The sequence below is a fragment of the Sphaerodactylus townsendi genome, linkage group LG08, assembly GCF_021028975.2.
Source record: "Sphaerodactylus townsendi isolate TG3544 linkage group LG08, MPM_Stown_v2.3, whole genome shotgun sequence".
Lineage (NCBI taxonomy): Eukaryota > Metazoa > Chordata > Lepidosauria > Squamata > Sphaerodactylidae > Sphaerodactylus > Sphaerodactylus townsendi.
This window is the reverse complement of record NC_059432.1, coordinates 15,059,473-15,078,177: the sequence shown is the minus strand read 5'-3', so window position 1 is coordinate 15,078,177 and position 18,705 is coordinate 15,059,473. Positions and strand designations below refer to the sequence as shown.

Genomic DNA, 18,705 nt, shown 5'->3' with positions numbered 1-18,705 from the left:
GATTTTTGAATTGGAAACCAATAGGTCTGGGCGGCATCTGAGATAAAAACATGATTAGAATCTGCTGCTGTCCATCTATACACAGTATACAAGAGCCAGCAAGGTGTAGTGATTAAGAGAGGCGGGTTTGATCCCCTGCTCCCAGTGGCGTAGCGCCAACGGGGTGGGGGGGACGTGACACCCTGGGCGGAGCAACAGCAGGGGCGTGGCCAGGAGCATTCCAGGGCAGGGGCGGGCGGCTCTGCAGCAGGGATGTGGGCATGCCCCGGGCGCAGTTTCCCCTCGCTCCGCCCCTGCCTGCTCCTCCACATGAGCAACAGACTCTAATTTGGAGGGCCGAGTTTTTTTCCAACTTCTTCACATGAAGTCTTTTGGGTGACCTTGGGCTAGTCACAGTTCTGCGGAACTCTCTCAGCCCCTCCTACCTCCCAAAACGCCTGCCATCGGGGAGGGTGGGGAGCGAAAGCGATTGTAAGCCACTTTGAGACTCCTTAAAGGTTGTCACTACATGAACAAGCCCTCAGGCCCCATTTTCTCCCTCTTCTCACAAGCTGGGAGTCAGCGACATCCCAGCCAACAAACTACGCTTGGCACTTCTCTTCCAAACTAAAATTGCAAATGGTGGGTTGGATCTAAGAGCGTTGTTTTTTCAGATGGAAGGAAAGATGGAGTGGAGTGCCCCTCCTTTGCACTCGCCTTCACTGCTGCCCAAAATGTCCCCGCACCATTCCTAGCCCCCCAGAGCAGTGCTTCACGTGGCGCTTGAGAAGGGAGGAGGTAGGAAAGTTGCACTGTGTGAGATCCAAGCCCTTAGCGTGTTGTTGGCAAAGGAAGCAGAAACTCTCGTTTCAAGTGTGGGTGTAATGGCCAAGGGTGGGTTTGCCCTAAAAAGGAAGTCCATTACTTGGCTCTGGGCATGGAAAAAAGAGAACACAAAACCCGTTCACATGGTCCCATATTGCCTCTGAAGTATCCCCTAGCACAGTGGTGGCGAACCTATGGCACAGGTGCCAGAGGTGGCACTCAGAGCCCTCTCTGTGGGCACGTGCAAACAGAGTGCCCCCCCCCCGCCCCCGACATCTAGGCTGGCCTGGGCCACTGGGCTCGATTATTAGCATTAAACCTAAGATCTAGTTTTGGGGAAGTAGTGTAGGTAACCCTGTTAAGCGCTGTTAAACCCCACCTATTTTCATGCGAAGAACTAAAGCATGATCCTTTTCCTGGGAGTAAGTTCGGTTGCTGGCAATGGGGCTTGCTTCTGAGTAAACCCTCCTAGGGTTGTGATTCACCCGTTGTAAGAGTTGCATGGTTGCTTCAAAGCAAAGCCACTGACTACCACCAAGCTTACTCCTGAGTAATGCACGCCTCAGAGCCAACCATTTTTTCTAAACGAAAACCTCAGTATTCAGGTTAAATTGCCGTGTTGGCATTTTGTGATAAATAAGTGGGTTTTGGGTTGCAGTTTGGGCACTCGGTCTCGAAAAGGTTCGCCATCACTGCCCTAGCACAGCTTATGGTAAAAGTGCCTTGTGACCACTCTGAACTGCAGAGAGGTTGGGGTTTGGACCCATTTTTATGATTCTCCTATACTTAGTATGTTTTGGAAGTGCGGTGTTATGTGTATATTGTGATGATGAAGACGACTGGCTGAATTACATGCGAGTCGGTGCATCTCTCTTGGTGAGAGTCCCTTCATACATATTTCTTCGGTCTTTTGTATGAGGCTCTTCTGCATCCCGTCTGTATTACTTTCACTTATCTGGATCGCCATCTCTGCGACCTGCCCTGCCCTGTTAGTATTGATGAAAACTGTCGAAGAGGGAGGCCTCTACAAAGCAAAAAGAACACACTCGGGAACATAGTTATTATCAGCTTACATATTATGACAACTTCTACTTATTTCAGGATCGGAGCAATACAGCGAATATACTGGATATGCAGAAACATACCGGTGGGCCAGGAGTCATGAAGATGAAACGCCAAGGTAAAGTCCTTGCAAATGGGTACCCTTGTTGTCTTTATCCCTGAATGCGATGCTAGGTCCTCAAGGTTGTCCATTGGGCAAACTCGCTTCAAAGCACTGAAATTTCCTTTAGCATGATGCAAGTGGAGCCCCATGAGACTTGGAGGAGGGAGTGTGGATGTAACCTCTATCTGTGGGTTCTGTGGGGCAGAACTTGGCATGAGTTTGCAACAACAAATTTTAAAAACAAAATGGTTTACTTTCTTAACATATAACATCAAACATCAACATTTAACATCACACTTCAAGGTCCTGTTCAGGTTGCATTTTCAAGTCCTTATATTTTACCCACCCACCCACCCCCCCCCCAGCCTGCAGCATGGCTGCCTTTGCTTGCCTGGCTCATGAAGTGTCAGGAGGCTGCGACTGCTTTTTCCTCCTTCCTTTCCCTCCTGTCAGTGTGTCAGCCAGCGTTCTGGAACTTCTGTGGGAATATGCAGGAGTTTGCCTGGATATGATGTCAGTGTGATGTCACATCCGCCCTGTCCCTTGCCGCTAAAGCGGCAATGGTCGCCAAGGAGTGCCCTGGCCTCCCTAGCACTTTCCCCAGATTATGCAACTCAGGACCTCCTGAAGTCTTCTTGGCTTTCTCCCTTTTGGCATGGGGTTCAGGCTTACCTTTTCCGAGCCTTTCAGAACTGAATAAACAGTGTGTGTGTGTTTAACTATGTTGCCTCGTTATTTTCCGCTTTTAAGGCTGCTGGGTTAAAATTGTTGCAATGATTGTGTATTGTCATTTGTTATTGTTGAAAAGAGTAAAAAGGTAAAATAAAAGAATCCTGAGAATATGCAGAAAGGGTCGCCCTGTTTCAACTCCCATGTGGAAATTTTAGAACCGGCTCAATAATTCCTGCTACAGTAAATTCTCAAAGTGCTGCTTCTGAAATACTATATTTGGACAGTATGTGTTTGTATGGCCAGCCCTGTACAGGAATGTCTCATGAGAGAGAAAATCCACTTTAGCCAAGGGTTAATGACATTTTGTTTGATCCCAGTGACTTGGTGTTGGGAGAGAGCATTATGATTTCAGTAAGAAAGTTTAGGAGAAAGCGACTGTTCTTGAAACATCTAAACTTATGGGATTACCTAACTGTGTCCCCTACGCAGCCCTATGTTTGGAACTTGGGCAAAATTCCTTGGAACTTAAAGCCTGGCTTAGAGCTTTTAGATTTTGGCTGCGTCTTCATTATCTTCCATCTGAACATTCCCTTGTTTCCTTAATACTCCCAGACACACAGGCTAACCCCTGGTTTTCTCTGATTGAAAATAAAATTGTATCTATCGGTTTGTCTCTCGAATCACTCTACTCTCTTTCCTGCTCAGAAGCGTACAAACTACTCAAAGACCGTCTCTTAGATTGGGAATTTGCTGAACTGTATCTAGCAGCTAAAAGAACTTGCTCTCCCATACAATTTTTAATTCCATTTGAGCAGGGTCTTATGGCCCACTACTTATATTTTCTAACTAACCCCTGCTCAAGGAGAGCCTTCACAATTGCTAGATTCAATGTTATGCCATCTGTCTTACTACATGGCAGGTTTAATAACCTGGAAAAATCTAAAAGGTTGTGTAGCTGTAATTCTAAGGTAGTTGAAACATGGGCTCACCAGCTATTACATTGCACTAAATTTGCTAAAATTAGATCTAAATATGTCAATCTACACCCTCTCTTCCAATCTGAGTTAACAGATTCGATTAGATTATTTCTCTTGTTGAACAATTCTGATTCTGTTTTTTGTGAAGAGGTTGCAAGCTTTGTTACGGAGATAATTCAGAGCCAGTAATAATATGTATATATCTGAGGTTATCCTTTTTGCCTTTTAAAATTTTTTATGCTTGCTGTGTTTTGTTACTGTTGTTCTATGTATGCCAATAAAGGCTTTGCTTTGCTTGAAACATCTAAACTGTACCCACATTATTAGAGAAGCATGTCCAGTGAAAAATATTTTTTTTTGTCATTTCCTTGGGCTTCCCAAGACGGTTATGATTATATCATACCTTGCCCATTGCTTGACATTTGGGCTCTGACATTCACACTGTATTACAAACGTTATTTCTAAATCTGTGGGAGACGTCATGTCTGCCCCGCCTGACCCATTTCACCCATGATGTATTGCAGCGTTGCCTTTCCCTGACATAATTTCTGCCCATTTCACTGTAGCCAAAGCCCTTGGGAGAGGAACTCATTTTCCAGCTTGTTTTATGTGAGCAATATTATCACAGTTAATTTTACTGTCCTTCTCTCTGTGTGTCTTTCTCTCTCTCTCTCTTCCCCCCTCCCCCCCAATTTTCACTCTGTAGGGATGAATGGCAGAGGCGCTGCACAGAAATGGTGGCCATAGATGCATTTCACTTCAGACGTTTCCTTGATCAGTTTGCTCCGGAGAAAATTAGAAGAGAGCTCAACAAGGCCAGTAGCTCCTCCATCCATCCCACAGCCTAAAAGCCCATCATTCATTGGCCACCGTTTCATTTGTGTCCGAGTGGGGCTGTCCCATAATTCCTGCAGTGTCAACAGCTCCTTCCTGCTTAATTGCCGTGTCAGTTCACCCAAGGGGTTATTCATATTTTGCAGCCGTTAAGATTAAAATCGAAGCTTGCCAAGTTTAAATCTAGCTGGCGAGCGAGTCCCTCCTGAGCAGCTGGCTTTCATTTAGAAACACGGGCCTGATGTATGTGTGAAGCGTAATCCAAATATCAGCCAAACTGGTTGCAGAGCAGTGATACTGCTATTTGCTGTTGAGATAGACTTGTTTGGGATGATAAAAGCGTGCCTGCCCAAGTCCTCGACACTTTATCCCCCGCATGCTGGCTGCTCATTTTACCAATCTTGATCCTCCTTGATCTCAGATTGCAAATGCCTTAGCAGACCAGGTGCTCAGGAGCAGCAGCAGCAGAAGGCCATTGCTTTCATATCCTGCATGTGAGCTCCCAATGGCACCTGGTGGGCCACTGTGAGTGGCAGAGAGCTGGACTAGATGGACTCTGGTCTGATCCAGCAGGCTTGTTCTTATGTTCTTATGTTCTTACCAACCTCAGAAAGATGGAAGGCTGACTCAACCTTGAGCCGGCTACCTGAAACCGACTTCCATCGGGATCGAACTCAGGTCGTGAGCAGAGCTTTGACTGCACTACTGGGGTTCACCACTCTGCCCCCCAGTATTTCAGCTTACCACTCTCCTCTCCTTTAAGACTACATTTTCAAAAATGGTATGGAGTGATATAAGGCCATTTCCAATTTTTGAGAAACGAATAAAAGTTAGAGCTTCATACTGAAAGTAGCATATCTTGTTCTGGATGGCCATAAATTAAGCTCTGCAAAGACAGTAAGTAAAATCAGTAGATGTCTCTGACAGCTTAATGGAAAACTAAATCACTCACTCCAAGTGTCCGATTTCAGGCTTGGAGTGTTTGTGTCAATTTGTGTCTAGGATTTGCAACTACCTTGATAGATTTTGTTAATTTTTTCTGCTGGGCTAGAAATCTTCCGCTTTTACCTGTAAAGATCTTCAGAAGTGGTTTGTATCAGAGGCTGAGTGCTGAGTGACACAATTTACATTTCATTAACTTAAGTAAATGGATACCTGGGGAAATTGTGCACTAAATCACAAGGGACTAGGAAGCTCTAGATGTATTGCTCATGAGAGGGTTCCTGTAATTCCACTTGTCATTTGTCAGAATTCCAAAGTAGCTCATGGGTCTGTTTCAACCTCCTTTAGCTTAACCTTGATGACAAATGGAGGGGGGAAGGAATGTGACCGCCCCCACCCTCTTCTTGTCCCTGGTCGTTTCCTTACATTCACTTCCAAGCTTTCCCTGACTCGGGAACAAACCAGACAAAATCTTGGGCGTTTGGGGAGAGGTAGCAGAGCAGCTTTTAACTTCTCTGTGTCGTCCTCCTAATCTGACATGGTCCCAGCAAGCTGCTATTTGCCACCCTGGAGCAAACATACGAGTCCTGTAGGTGTGTTCCAATGGGGAAATTAGCGATTCCCTGGGGCCATTTCAAGCCAGGAGAGCAGTTCAGACAGAAGGTTTTTACATTCCTCCCCTCTCAAAGGTCCCGAGCCAAATCAGTCCCCCACTCACCTGATGACTTCTTTTTTTTAAAAAGCTAGGAGATTCAGTCACAGGACTTCTAGCCTCTCATCTGACTTGGCTGTTCCTTGCCTGATTTCACTTGTTAAGCCTGAGCCTCGTTTCAACAGTCTTTTCTGTGGCACCTTTGAATGCTGTCTTATGAGCGTATCACACAGGGAGGCGGGGTAGCGGCCTCAGACTTAATACAGCATCTCTGTATACCAATTTAACAGCCCCGTGGCTCGCCCTCTAAATTGCCCTAGTTTCACCCAGTGACGCTCCTGCTTTCCTTCAACCACACCGTCCTAACACCTGTAATAATTAATCCTGAGCACTTTCAGGTCTAACTTCCAAAGCCAAGTTAAATCCAAGTCCAGCAGCACCTTAAAGACCAACAGCATTTCCAAGGTATAAGCGTTTGAGAGGGAGAAATGTGAAGGTAGCTGACGAAGGGAGTTTTGGCTCTCAAAAGCTTATATGCTAGAAATTTTGTTGACCATTAAGATGCTGCAAGACTCGAATCTCGCTTTTCAACTGCAGACCAATGCATCAACTGAAATCTCTATGTCGTCCGATGGAAACAAGTAGATTATTTCTCTAAGACAGTGGTGGTGAACCAGATGGCACTCCAGATGTTCATGGACTACAAATCCCATCAGCCCCTGCCAGCATGGCCCATGCTGGCAGGGGCTGATGGGATTTGTAGTCCTTGAACATCTGGAGTGCCATAGGTTCACCACCATGGCTCTAAGACATTAAACTGTCACCCATCGTGCAAGTAGATAATGTGAAAATGACATTAAAAGTTCTCTGAGGAATCACTTTATAGCTTCCCTGGAATCAGTTGTATCTGTCAGTTTTACACTTGCAGCAAGCCAACACTCCGTGTTATTCTCTAAAGAAAAAATCAGAGTGACTGTTACTCCATATAGATTGAAATTCAACATCACCTTGGAGCAGGGGTCTGCAACCTGCGGCTCTCCAGATGTCCATGGACTACAATTCCCATCAGCCCCTGCCAGCACGGCCAATTGGCCATGGTGGCAGGGGCTGATGGGAATTGTAGTCCATGGACATCTGGAGAGCCGCAGGTTGCAGACCCCTGCCTTAAAGACTATCCCGATCTGGGATTGTAATCTAGCTGTTCTGTTGAAGACCAACATGGCTACCCTCTGAAACTGTTATTCAACATCTCTCTTCCACACTTTGTCCTGGGAACATGTAGTTTAGTGCAATAGATGACATGTATTGTCAAAGGCTTTCACGGCCGGATTCAACTGGTTCTCTGAAGTTTGTTGTGGAAGAAGTCAGAGTCTGGTGGATTTGTTTCCTATGCTGGCCTGCATCTGTGGCTGGCATCTTCAGAGGGGTATCACAGAGGGAAGTCTGTTACAGTGTGTAACACTCTGTGATACACCTCTGAAGATGCCAGCCACAGATGCAGGCGAAACGTTAGGAACAAGATCCACCAGACCACGGCCACACAGCCTGGAAAACCCACCAGAACCAAATGACATGTAGTCCCTGATCATCCCCGCCGCCCCCCACCCCAACAAACCCGCACTTCAAACCGCTGCTCAGGCAGCAGGGAGACTATCAGGATAGTTGTTTATACATAACTATAGTCACCAAAACCATCCCTAGTCATTGAGAGAGGGCAGCGACTTGCCCTTCTTTCTCCTAGAATAAGCCTAAGCAGATCTGCTTGGAAATGTCCCATTCAGCAGGACTTACTTTCAAGAAAGAATCGCATGCTTAGTTTAGGAGCACCTGTAGTCTGCAAGCGTACTCTGAAACTGTGTGCCAAAGAAGAGGAAGAAGAGTTTGGATTTATACCTCACTTTTCTCAACCATTAGGCGTCTCAAAGCGGCTTACAAACTCCTTCCCTTCCTCTCCCCACAACAGTCATCTTGGAAGCTACGTGGGTGGGGCTGAGAGAGTTCTGAGAGAACCGTGACTGGCCCAAGGTCACCCAGCAGGCTTCATGTTAGGAGCAGGAAAACAAGTCCAGTTCTTCAGATTAGAGTCCACCGCTCTTAACCACCACACTGTGCCGGAAACTCAAACCCTGCAATCAAAACAAGTGATTCCAAATGAACTATATTTATACAACACTTGTTATATAGCTTTTTTTCCTTCTGAAATTCATACATTCAAGAATTTTGGAACTCTCAAGGGCTGACGATGAAACACGGGGGTGAGGGAATGGAAAATAGCCCATGGAGGAGAATCAGAGTTAGGATTTAGATTGTGAGCAGGGGTCATCTATAGACTCCATAGTGTAGGCATAAAGTAAATGCCAATTGAGTGCAGAGCACATTAAAAGGAGGATTTTATAGGTTCACGTGGCATGTTCCTTGTTAGGGGTTTTCCCCCAAATTTCAGTTGCAATGAGTTATGAGCGGCTTTCCTGTCTTCAGGCATATTGTGGCTTCTCCCGACCTGGTGTCCCACCATCTCATCTTTCAGCTGTAGCCACAGGAAACTGGGGATGTGGTGCCTTTGGAGGTGATTCCAGGTTGAAAGGTAAGTCTTGCAATGACCAGTGGACCTAACGTTGACATGTAAGTAAAAAAAAGGGGGGGGGGGGACAAGGAAGTTGCTCAATTCTGTTTTCCCTCCTTGTTCTTTCAATCATTGGCTGCTTTTCCCTGCTGTTTTGACTGCAGGCAAGAGCCACTGAGAGTAGAGCGAATAAGGGGAGGAAACAGCCAATAGCAACTTCCTTGTTTGTACCAGAAGCAGGAAGGGGCTGCTGGCAGGTGAGTGGGCAAACAGTGATATCTGTGTATTGTCAAAGGCTTTCACTTCCAGATTCAACTGGTTGTTGTGGGTTTTCTGGGCTGCGTGGCCGTGGTCTGGTAGATCTTGTTCCTAACGTTTCGCCTGCATCTGTGGCCGGCATCTTCAGAGGTGTATCACAGAGAGAAGTGTGTTACACACTGTGTCCAGTGAGAAGGGAATGGACTCCACCCAGACACAGGATTTGCATTCACTAATACTGTTGCTACTGCAGGGAGTGCAAATGCGAATACGAATGTAAATAGACTGAAAACCCCACCCGCAATACAGTGCACTCAACCACACCTTTGTTCCACCCAAAGCACTTACTGATTGGTGTGTCCCCCCGCCCCCCCGGGACATGGACAATATATGCCCCACTAAACATTCCCTTCTCACTGGACACAGTGGCCGAATCCCCACTGGGAAATTCAATGTAGATCAAACCAAGTTTGAAAATAAACTGCACCTTTTCATCAAGGTTTCAACCTCCCCACCGCAGCATGTTTCCAGTGAAGACATCTAGGCCTATCTCGGCTTGGCGGGTCTCTCCTGATTGGCTGTCGTGCCGTGTTGGGGCGGGACCTTTTTTCTCCTGCAAAAACGTGCTTACGTTATGATGTCAGCACGTCTCCCCCGACCAAGTTTCTGGTTGGTTATCGTCCTCTCGTTCTCTCACGAGAACAGCACCACACACACTGATTGGTTCTAAGGCATTTGCGTCACGCTCCACGGCGGGAAATTTGAACCAGGATTAGACCCCTGACCCTCCCCTCCAAATTGGATTGAAGACGTTTTTTTGAAAAAGTAGTACTTTCAAGCAGGTTCGGCAAAGACGCGGGATAAGGGGGAGAATGAGCACCAGAACTGGGATGAATCCTTGTTCAGCTATCAGGCAGTGGGGAGTTCTTCCTGAATCCTTGGTATTTCGCGTGAGTATCACGTGATTAATTGACTATGGTCAATGTGAAACAGACTTCCCTCTGTAATACATCGTTGAAGATGCCGGCCACAGATGCAGGCAAAACGTTAGGAACAAGATCTACCAGACCACGGCCACACAGCCCGGAAAACCCACCCGAACCAATGATGTCTGTGTCTCTTTTTGCATGGGGAGCCGGAAGAAGTTGGAAGGGGGCTTCTCTGACTACGGAAGCTTGTGAGAGCCGTTGGAATCTCCCAGGGTTCTGTATAAAGCTTTATTTTCAGGATGTTTTTTTGAAAGACATCATAGTTAACGCATTATGATTATGTGAGAATCTTTAGTTGTTCAAAATAAATAAGCTTCAGAAACCTAGAATTTAAACTCATCATAGTTGAATGGGCCCCCTGTGTGCAGCAGAGGCTGAAACACCATCTGGCAGCATCTGTGCATTTAAGGCTAATCCGCGTGATCCATCAGAGGTTTCCCCAGCCATACTTCGCCTTTGGACAATTCTCACATGTCTGTACTTCACCTCTGTACAAGTAACCTTCCTATTGCAGACAAGTGCTAATTCGTCCCATGTTGTTCGGCGGGAAGCACCTCGGGTTGGATCCAGCCAACTGTTCCACTGGGGAAAAAGGGAGGAAACACAGAAAGGCTCCGCTGAGGATCACAAACCTGTTGGGACAAAAGCCACGTGGGACAGAATGAGAAACTGCTTTCTCACTACTCGCTGTCGTGAGAAAAGGAACAGAGTGAAATTGAGTGGAAAAGCTGGCTGGATCCAACCCGGTGTTCACTTCTTTAGGAGGGGGTTGCATTGCTGCTTGTCATTTGGGTGTCTTAATTGATAGTTCCATGGGAATGTCAACTCAGTGCATGGCAGCTGTGAAAAAGGCAAACTCTATGCTGGGGATCATTAGGAAAGGAATTGAGAATAAAACTGCAAAGATTGTCATGCCCTTATATAAAGCAGTGGTGCGACCGCACTTGGAGTACTGTGTCCAGTTCTGGTCGCCACATCTCAAAAAGGATATTGAGGAGATAGAAAAAGTGCAAAGAAGGGCAACAAGGATGATTGAGGGACTGGAGCACCTTCCCTATGAGGAGAGGCTGCAGTGTTTGGGACTCTTTAGTTTGGAGAGGAGATGGCTGAGGGGGGATATGATTGAAGTCTATAAAATTATGCATGGGGTAGAAAATGTTGACAGAGAGACATTTTTCTCTCTTTCTCACAATATTAGAACCAGGGGGAAGAATTAGGACTAATAAAAGGAAACACTTCTTCACGCAACGTGTGATTGGTGTTTGGAATATGCTGCCACAGGAGGTGGTGATGGCCACTAACCTGGATAGCTTTAAAGGGGGCTTGGACAGATTTATGGAGGAGAAGTCGATTTATGGCTACCAATCTTGATCCTCTTGATCTCAGATTGCAAATGCCTTAACAGACCAGGTGATCGGGAGCAACAGCCGCAGAAGGCCATTGCTTTCACATCCTGCATGTGAGCTCCCAAAGGCACCTGGTGGGCCACTGTGAGTAGCAGAGAGCTGGACTAGATGGACTCTGGTCTGATCCAGCTGGCTTGTTCTTATGTTCTTATGTCACTAGTGTCACTTTTGAATTCTGCAGAGTTTTCCTCCAGTAGTGTTCTGCTGCTTGATTCATTCGATGCTGATTGACTGAAGCTTTACCAAATTCTTAGGCCAGTTTTGTCGTTTGATTAAAACATTAGGACTTAATGGAGACAGATCTGCTCCGTCATGAGGGCCCTTCATAGTTTAGTTGTGGATTTCCAAGAGCCTTTTGGTTCAACAGTCCAGTATTTTTGTATAGCAACCAATTTGAACTGTGTGTCTCCAAAGGAACAGTGAATGGCTGTACTTTACACAAGCTATGTACTAGTCTCTCTCTCTCGTAGTCACTGTAATTACTCTCCTTACTAACTAGAAAGCAGAATAACAGCCCAGAAACCACACAGCACCTAAGTAGAATAACATTCACTTATAAGGACTAGCAGTGGAATGGTGAGCTATCATGCTACAGAAAAAAGTCCCAAACGAGAAACTCCATAGTAACCCACTGGCCATCTTATTTCTTTTGCATTAAACCAAAACCCCATGTAATTAAAATAGGCAACATGATTTTTAATTTTCATCAATCTTTCCACTGAGCTCAGAAAATGAAGGCCAAGGTAACAGGTAATTTGATTAAAGACAGAAAGAGAAAGGCAATGCCTTAGCAAGCAAAAAAGAAAAAATGTGGGTGTCGGTTTCTTCTTTGTATTGTCGAAGGCTTTCACGGCCGGAATCACTAGGGTGCTGTGTGGTTTCCGGGCTGTATGGCCGTGTTCTAACAGCATTTTCTCCTGACGTTTTGCCTGCATCTGTGGCTGGCATCTTCAGAGATCCACAGATGCAGGCGAAATATCAGGAGAGAATGCTGCTAGAACACGGCCATACAGCCCGGAAACCACACAGCACCCCGGTTTTTTCTTTCTTGGCCATTGCAGTGTTTGTCCTCATAGTGGGAAATGAGCCATTTTTCCTTCCTGCTGATACCCTGTTTCCCCAAATATAAGACATCCCCTGAAAATAAGACGTAGTAGAGGTTTTGCTGAAGTGCGAAATATAAGGCATCCCCCGAAAGTAAGACTATCAAAGTTTTTGTTTGGAAGCATGCCCGACAAACAGAACACAGAAAAATAAGACATCCCCTGAAAATAAGACATAGCACATCTTTGGGAGCAAAAATTAATATAAGACAGTCTTATTTTCGGGGAAACACGGTAGCAGTTCACTGCGTTGGGCCGCTGTGCCAGCTGATCGTGCCAGCTGATCAATAAGGGGCAGAGAGAAGAGTTGATGCAGGAAGAGGAGGGATTCAGTGTTGTTTGGGAGAGTAACTTTTGCCCATTCTAACCTACTGATGGAAGGCACTGCGCTGCACTAGCAGAAATGTGAAGACCGCTTTTTTCCTCAAGTGCAAATAACTCTCACATATTCCCTGTCCAGCCAGGCTGATTTTAATAGTATCTAATTCTCCCCTCCGCTTTTAAACAATATCCTTTTTTGTTCCCCTTTTTGTTAATTTCCATGTAGGAAATGTTTTAATATGCAAAGGGGTTATTTGGCAAAGGTCCTTGTGGACAGCGTAAGCAAAGAATAAAGGTTTAGAACTTGCTTATCAGCAAGTTTTAAAAACTGGCATCATTGAGTTTGGGGCATCTTTTCATAACTTAGGCAGTATCTTGTAGAAGTGGGTGCATATTCTCATTGTGTTGAAGAACGCAGTTGTCCCTCTGAATACAAAGACAGTAAAGAAGTGACTGCTAAGAGCTCTACAACAACTTTGGGATTGCAAGAGAAAAACGGTATCTCCCCATTCTGTTGGGGTCCTGTTCCCCGTGCGTCCCTCCTGTTGTCTGCTGCTATTCTGAGCAGTGGCAGAATTTTTTAAAACAACCCACAGCATTGTGTGAAGTACCATGTCAATTGTAAAAAACAAAACAAAACTGGAAGTTATAAAGGGTCCCTCTAGGAGTTGACAGAAACCTCATGGCTTTATCATAGAGGTTCTGGCAGTTCCTAGAACTACTTACGTCACTTCCAGGTTTTACCAGAAATGAAGTGGCACCTACAGCCAGCATCATGGCCTCCCCAGATCCTCACTCATAATCGTCCCACCAGTGGAGCCTATACTGCCCCTGCTGGTGAACTATCTCAGTCTGCTTTTATATATTACTTTTGTGTCACCTGTTTGCTTCAGCCTTAATACAAATCATGGCAGCTGCGGAAGCTGGAAGAGATGTCGCTTATTTCACCTTCGGAGATGCTGAGCTGATGAGAGACATTTACAGCATGCACACTTTCCTGACTGAGAAAGGACAAACCGTTGGTAAGCATCAGTTACTGCAAACCCTTGCCCCTTTGAACGGACATGTGGTGACAAGCAAGGCAGAGGGTCACTGTCGAAAGTACCGGCCTAAATCAAGTGATATGTTTAGTGCGGACCAGGGACTCAGGCTGCAATGTTTGCAGTTGGATCCTGGACAAACTCTCAGAAGTGGGAAGATTTCTGTTTCTGGGCTGTCCCCCCCAGCCCTTTGGATTGCGGTTTTTCTCTTTCCAGAACAATCTTAACACAAGTCGCCACGTGTGCTTTAAAAAATAAATGTTGAGCCAAGATAACATACATTCTGTGACAATAAGACCTGGACTGGGTATATTGTGCAAATCATTCAATATTTATTAAGATTGTGTGACTTCTCTCCTTTTGTATAATTCGTTCATCGTCGATTAATCATGGGAAGGCACTGAAGCCCCACCGCTGGAAATGTTACGTAGCTGCGTTTGTAGTAGGCGTTTGCCAGCACCCTTTCAAGCTTGCCTCCAGAGGACTAGAAACTTGGTCCCCTGAAAAAGGCGATGTTCCTTGGGAGACTGAATGTTGCTTTTTTTCTACAGCTCTCCTGGGCGTCTGTAGAACTGCAGATAGTCTCGGCAAAAATGGCTTGATGGCAGGTTAATTAATGCATGCAAACCCAGTTTGCATTTATTTGGATTTCAGGGTTTCAACTTGAACAGCAAGTCAAGTAAGCCTGCTGATTCCTGGTGCCTCTATCAACCGATAGAGCCCATAAAGAACATCAACCTATAGAGCCCATTTATTTATTTATTGCTTCAATTTTTATACCGCCCGATCCCCAAAGGGCCACGGGCGGTGAACAACACAATTCAACGTCAGGCAGGAGCAAGTCATACATAAAATGTAAATACATAGACTCCATCCCATATCATCAATAAAATAACTCAAAACTCATAAAAACAGCGAAAACAGTTAATACATAAATAGACAGGGCGTCCAAAACCCCAATTTAAAACCTACCCCCCAAAAGGGAGGACGGCGGGTCCCTCAATATGAGGGGACCCTGATGTAACAGCCCCAAAACAAGGAGCAGTAAAGAGCAGTAAGGGGGCCGGACACTCCAAAGGCCCGGTGGAACAGCACAGTCTTACAGGCCCTGCGGAACTCACCCAGGTCCCGCAGGGTCCGGACAGCTGGAGGAAGGGTGTTCCCCCAGGCCGGGGCCAGTGCTGTAAAAATTGTGGCCCATAAAGAACATCAACTGATAGAGCCCATAAAGACGTTTGTATCATTGATTGTTCCATCGCGCACCCATTTTAAATGCACTCCCTTCTTTTCGGCTGTACAGTTCAATGATGGGGGTGGGGGGGTGTCTTAAATTCACCACATGAGGTGCATTTAGGAGAACATGGAAGTTCCAGATGAGTTTCAGAAAAAATGTCATCTCTTGGTGGTATTTTTCTGAAATAATTAATTGCTTGAATTTTACAAAGGATGTTTCTAAATCATTAATTTCTTGAATTTTAAAAAGAGTCTTTCTTGAAAATGTAAACTAGAATTCCCTGGGTCTAACTTCTTTTTTTTACGATTAGCAGATCCTCTTGGTATCAAACATACAGGAGTATTCATGCACGTTTTCTTTTCAGCCCGGCTCAATTTTTAGTTCAAAAGTGATTAATTTATCTTTGGTTTTTCTCCCAAGGGGATGTTTACAGGCTGTTGCTCAGATATTACAACGAGGAATGCAAGTGCTGCTCTACTCCTAGACCAGAATTCAAACTCTACCCTTTCATATACAGCACCGTAGAAACACACGTGAATGCCACGGCGGATGAGAAAGCGTTCTGTTTTGATGAATGAAATGAACATTTGAATCCCTTTCTCCTTCATGGGAATATCAACTAAATTGCTGGATGTAACATACAGAGTAGTGTAATTTAATGTCCATGTATAGAAATATTATGTTTGTCTTATATGTGATTTGAATGTCAAAGACCAATCTTGAAGTGAAACCGACTTCTGCTCCAATGTAAAATGTTAACCCAAATCATCCCACCTAGAACAAAATGCTGAGTAAATGTATTTTTTCCCAGGTTCGAGGCTGAGTTTTTGGTCTATATATTCTTTAGCAATTTATCTGAAAACAGATTTACACCTGCTGGCAGTTTCTTTCATTTTTAAAGAGAGAGAACCTTACAAATATATCTATAGATATACATTTTCTATATAAACTGCGTGCTTAGCATATCTTGCAGCCGTACAATTTGCAAGGCTGTTATGGGGGAAGTCTTCTCCTTATCTTCCGTGTTGAACATAGCAAATTGTTCCTTTAATAGCTCCATAGATACTTCTTAAAAATTGTTTTAGCTCTGTGAACAAAATCCCATTTTGTTCTGGCTCAGTAAGGGACATAAGCAGGCAAAGATGCCTAAGAAACAATCACAGGAAGATTGGCCAGGGCAAATTTTAGCTGGCAGGAGGGAAGAACTTGATTTGGATTAAAGAGTCAACCTCAAATTTGGGGACGACGTCTCCTATTATTTCCTATCTTTGGTGTTTCCTAAAAGCCTGTATATGGACCATATATTTATGAAATGGCTAACCGACATTTAAAATATATATCTTTTACGCCGTGCAATATTCCTTGTTGCAGTTGCTCTGGGTAATTGTTGAGATTCCAGTGAAAAAATATGTATATAGTATTTAATCTGCAGTGAAACCTAGATTATTGTTCCTCGGGTTTCATAGCATAAAATAAATCCCTGTAAGGTATGTACAGGCAATGCTAAAGCTGGAATATGGGGAATGAGAAATAATAGGGGTGCGATCATGGGAAAACAGTGTCCAACTCAGGCCTTCTGAAACAAATGAAAGTTGTGAAAAGAGCACAGCCGTCGAACTTATCACAATTCTTTGTTACTTTGGTTGGGCACGGGAGAGCTTCTTCATGGGGAAGCGCTCTGAGAAAAGTATGGAAAATAAGCTAGTGGTGGACTGCTGTGAGGTTGGCAAGAGATAACAATAGAAATTATTTAGAAGGTGGCATGTCAAAAAGTGATCATCAGTTGTGGGACAGGTAGCGGGAAAGCAGCATCAAGCAAACCTTGTAGCTGAATGCCACCTGATGCTGTAGTGATTTTTCCCCCTTCCGATTCTTAACGCCCACTAGCACAGGGCTAATAGGTTAATTAGAGCCTTCTCATCCCAGCAGCCGCCTAATTAAAGATGGAACTGAACTTTCCAGGATGCTGCATGAAAACCAAAAGGGATAATTCTCAGTTCAGTATTTTGCCTTTCTTTCCCACTTCTTTCCCTTGCTTTGACTGTCTTTCCTCTGAACTTGATGGTATGCTCTCTCTTTTTCAAGCAAGCAAGCAAAGACTTCCTGCACCCTGAACGCGAAGGGAGCTGATGGGGCCATCGTTGCGTAGGTGGGAACGTGCCCTTATCACCAACCCTGCAGTAGAGTGTTCTCGACCAACCCATATCTAAATTCCTCAGTGAAAAGACTTGTCATGATGGTCGCCCTTGAGACTATATATAATAATTTATAGAAGGTTGAAATATATCCTTAATTCTTTTAACCTTGCTGGTTGTGTAGTTGCTATATTTTTGATTGGGGAGGGGTTGGGGGTTGGAACAAGAAATCATATGCTATGTTTACATGGTCGGGCTTTTTAAAAAAAGGAAAATAATAAAAACAGTGAACATTTATTTCCACGTGTCTCTCTTGGTGTGTCAGCTTGGAAAGTTTTGGCATAAGACGCCCAGTTCGTGGTTTGAAAATCACACCGGCTGAACATCAGTCTGTGGGGATGATCATCGCAGAAGGTTGAGGGTACGCTTCACTAACAAAATAATAATTTTTATTAGCTAAGTGGGCCAGGACATGGGCCTGGTCTAGTGTTGATTTCCCCTTGGAGAAGCCCACTTGTTCAGGGCCGATAATACTGTTTTGCTTGACCCATAACTCTAATCTAACTCTAATCTAGTCAGGAGAAGCTTAGCATATAGTTTCCCTATAATAGAGAGCAGGCTGGATCATTTTGGTCACCTTTTTTTAATATTGGGACCAGCACGGAGGAAGTCCATGCCTTCGGCATTATCCCCTTTCCGTTGATCCTTGTAAAGAGATTTGCAAGCAAGTCTGCCCACCATTGTGGGTTTGCTTTCAATATTTCGGGGATAATGGCATCGCTGCCTGGAGCCTTGTTTGACTTTAAGTTCTGTATCAAGGGGATGATCTCTTGACAATTTACTGGATCCCAGCTTGGACACAAAATAATAATAATAATAATAATCCAAAGATTCCATGCTCAGAAATGCTGGACTTTGCAACCTGTATAACTTACACAAGCAAATTTGCATAATTCTGCAAAAATGCTGTTTTATATCGTTCTGGATTTGCCAGTCTTGAGTGGGACGTACATATTAAACCTTTTGTGTGTGCTGAGTGCCATCAGGTTGTAAACTCGTGGTGACCCTATAAATTAATGAATTCCAAACCATTTTGCAAACTGAAGTCCGTGGCTACCTTTGTTGAATTAGCCCAGGGGTCTGCAACCTGTGGCTCCCCAGATGTTCAAGGACTACAATTCCCATCAGCCCCTGCTAGCATGGCCAATTGGTCCATTGAACATCTGGAGAGCCACAGGTTGCAGACCCCTGAATGAGCCCATCTCATGCTGCATCATCCTTTTTTCCTACGACCTCCAACTTTTCCTAGGAGTATTATTTTTTCCCGTGAGTCTTCTGAAAATCTGGTTTAGCAATTTTGGCATTCGGGATTTCACCAGATGTTGTCCGCAGCTTTTCAGAGACATCTTTGCCGCCCAAGATTTTGAGATTTTCTTTGAAGAAGCTGACATCTGCATCCCCTGCCGCCTTCTGTGCTTGAAGGAAATTGAAGCATGCCCTCAATGCATAGGCGTCAGTGCACAGCTTGCAAACTGTGAGCACCTAAAGCCCTCGGGCGGGATGCTGTCGAAAACAGAACGGTGAATTTAAATGGACTTTGTTCTGCTCCA

The 18,705-nt window shown here is 44.8% G+C and overlaps 1 protein-coding gene across 1 annotated transcript in view; it reads left to right on the top strand.

The window, feature by feature from the left end:
* PARG (poly(ADP-ribose) glycohydrolase) overlaps positions 1 to 17,392 on the top strand; it is a 112,512-nt gene extending 95,120 nt beyond the window's left edge. Inside the window, exons 14-18 of the mRNA XM_048505540.1 lie at positions 1,906 to 1,984; positions 4,325 to 4,433; positions 8,525 to 8,630; positions 13,580 to 13,708; positions 15,381 to 17,392. Coding sequence (XP_048361497.1) covers positions 1,906 to 1,984; positions 4,325 to 4,433; positions 8,525 to 8,630; positions 13,580 to 13,708; positions 15,381 to 15,538 — 581 coding nt within the window. The 3' untranslated portion in view covers positions 15,539 to 17,392. The remainder of the gene's footprint in view (positions 1 to 1,905; positions 1,985 to 4,324; positions 4,434 to 8,524; positions 8,631 to 13,579; positions 13,709 to 15,380) is intronic.
* The last annotated feature ends 1,313 nt before the right edge of the window (positions 17,393 to 18,705 follow it).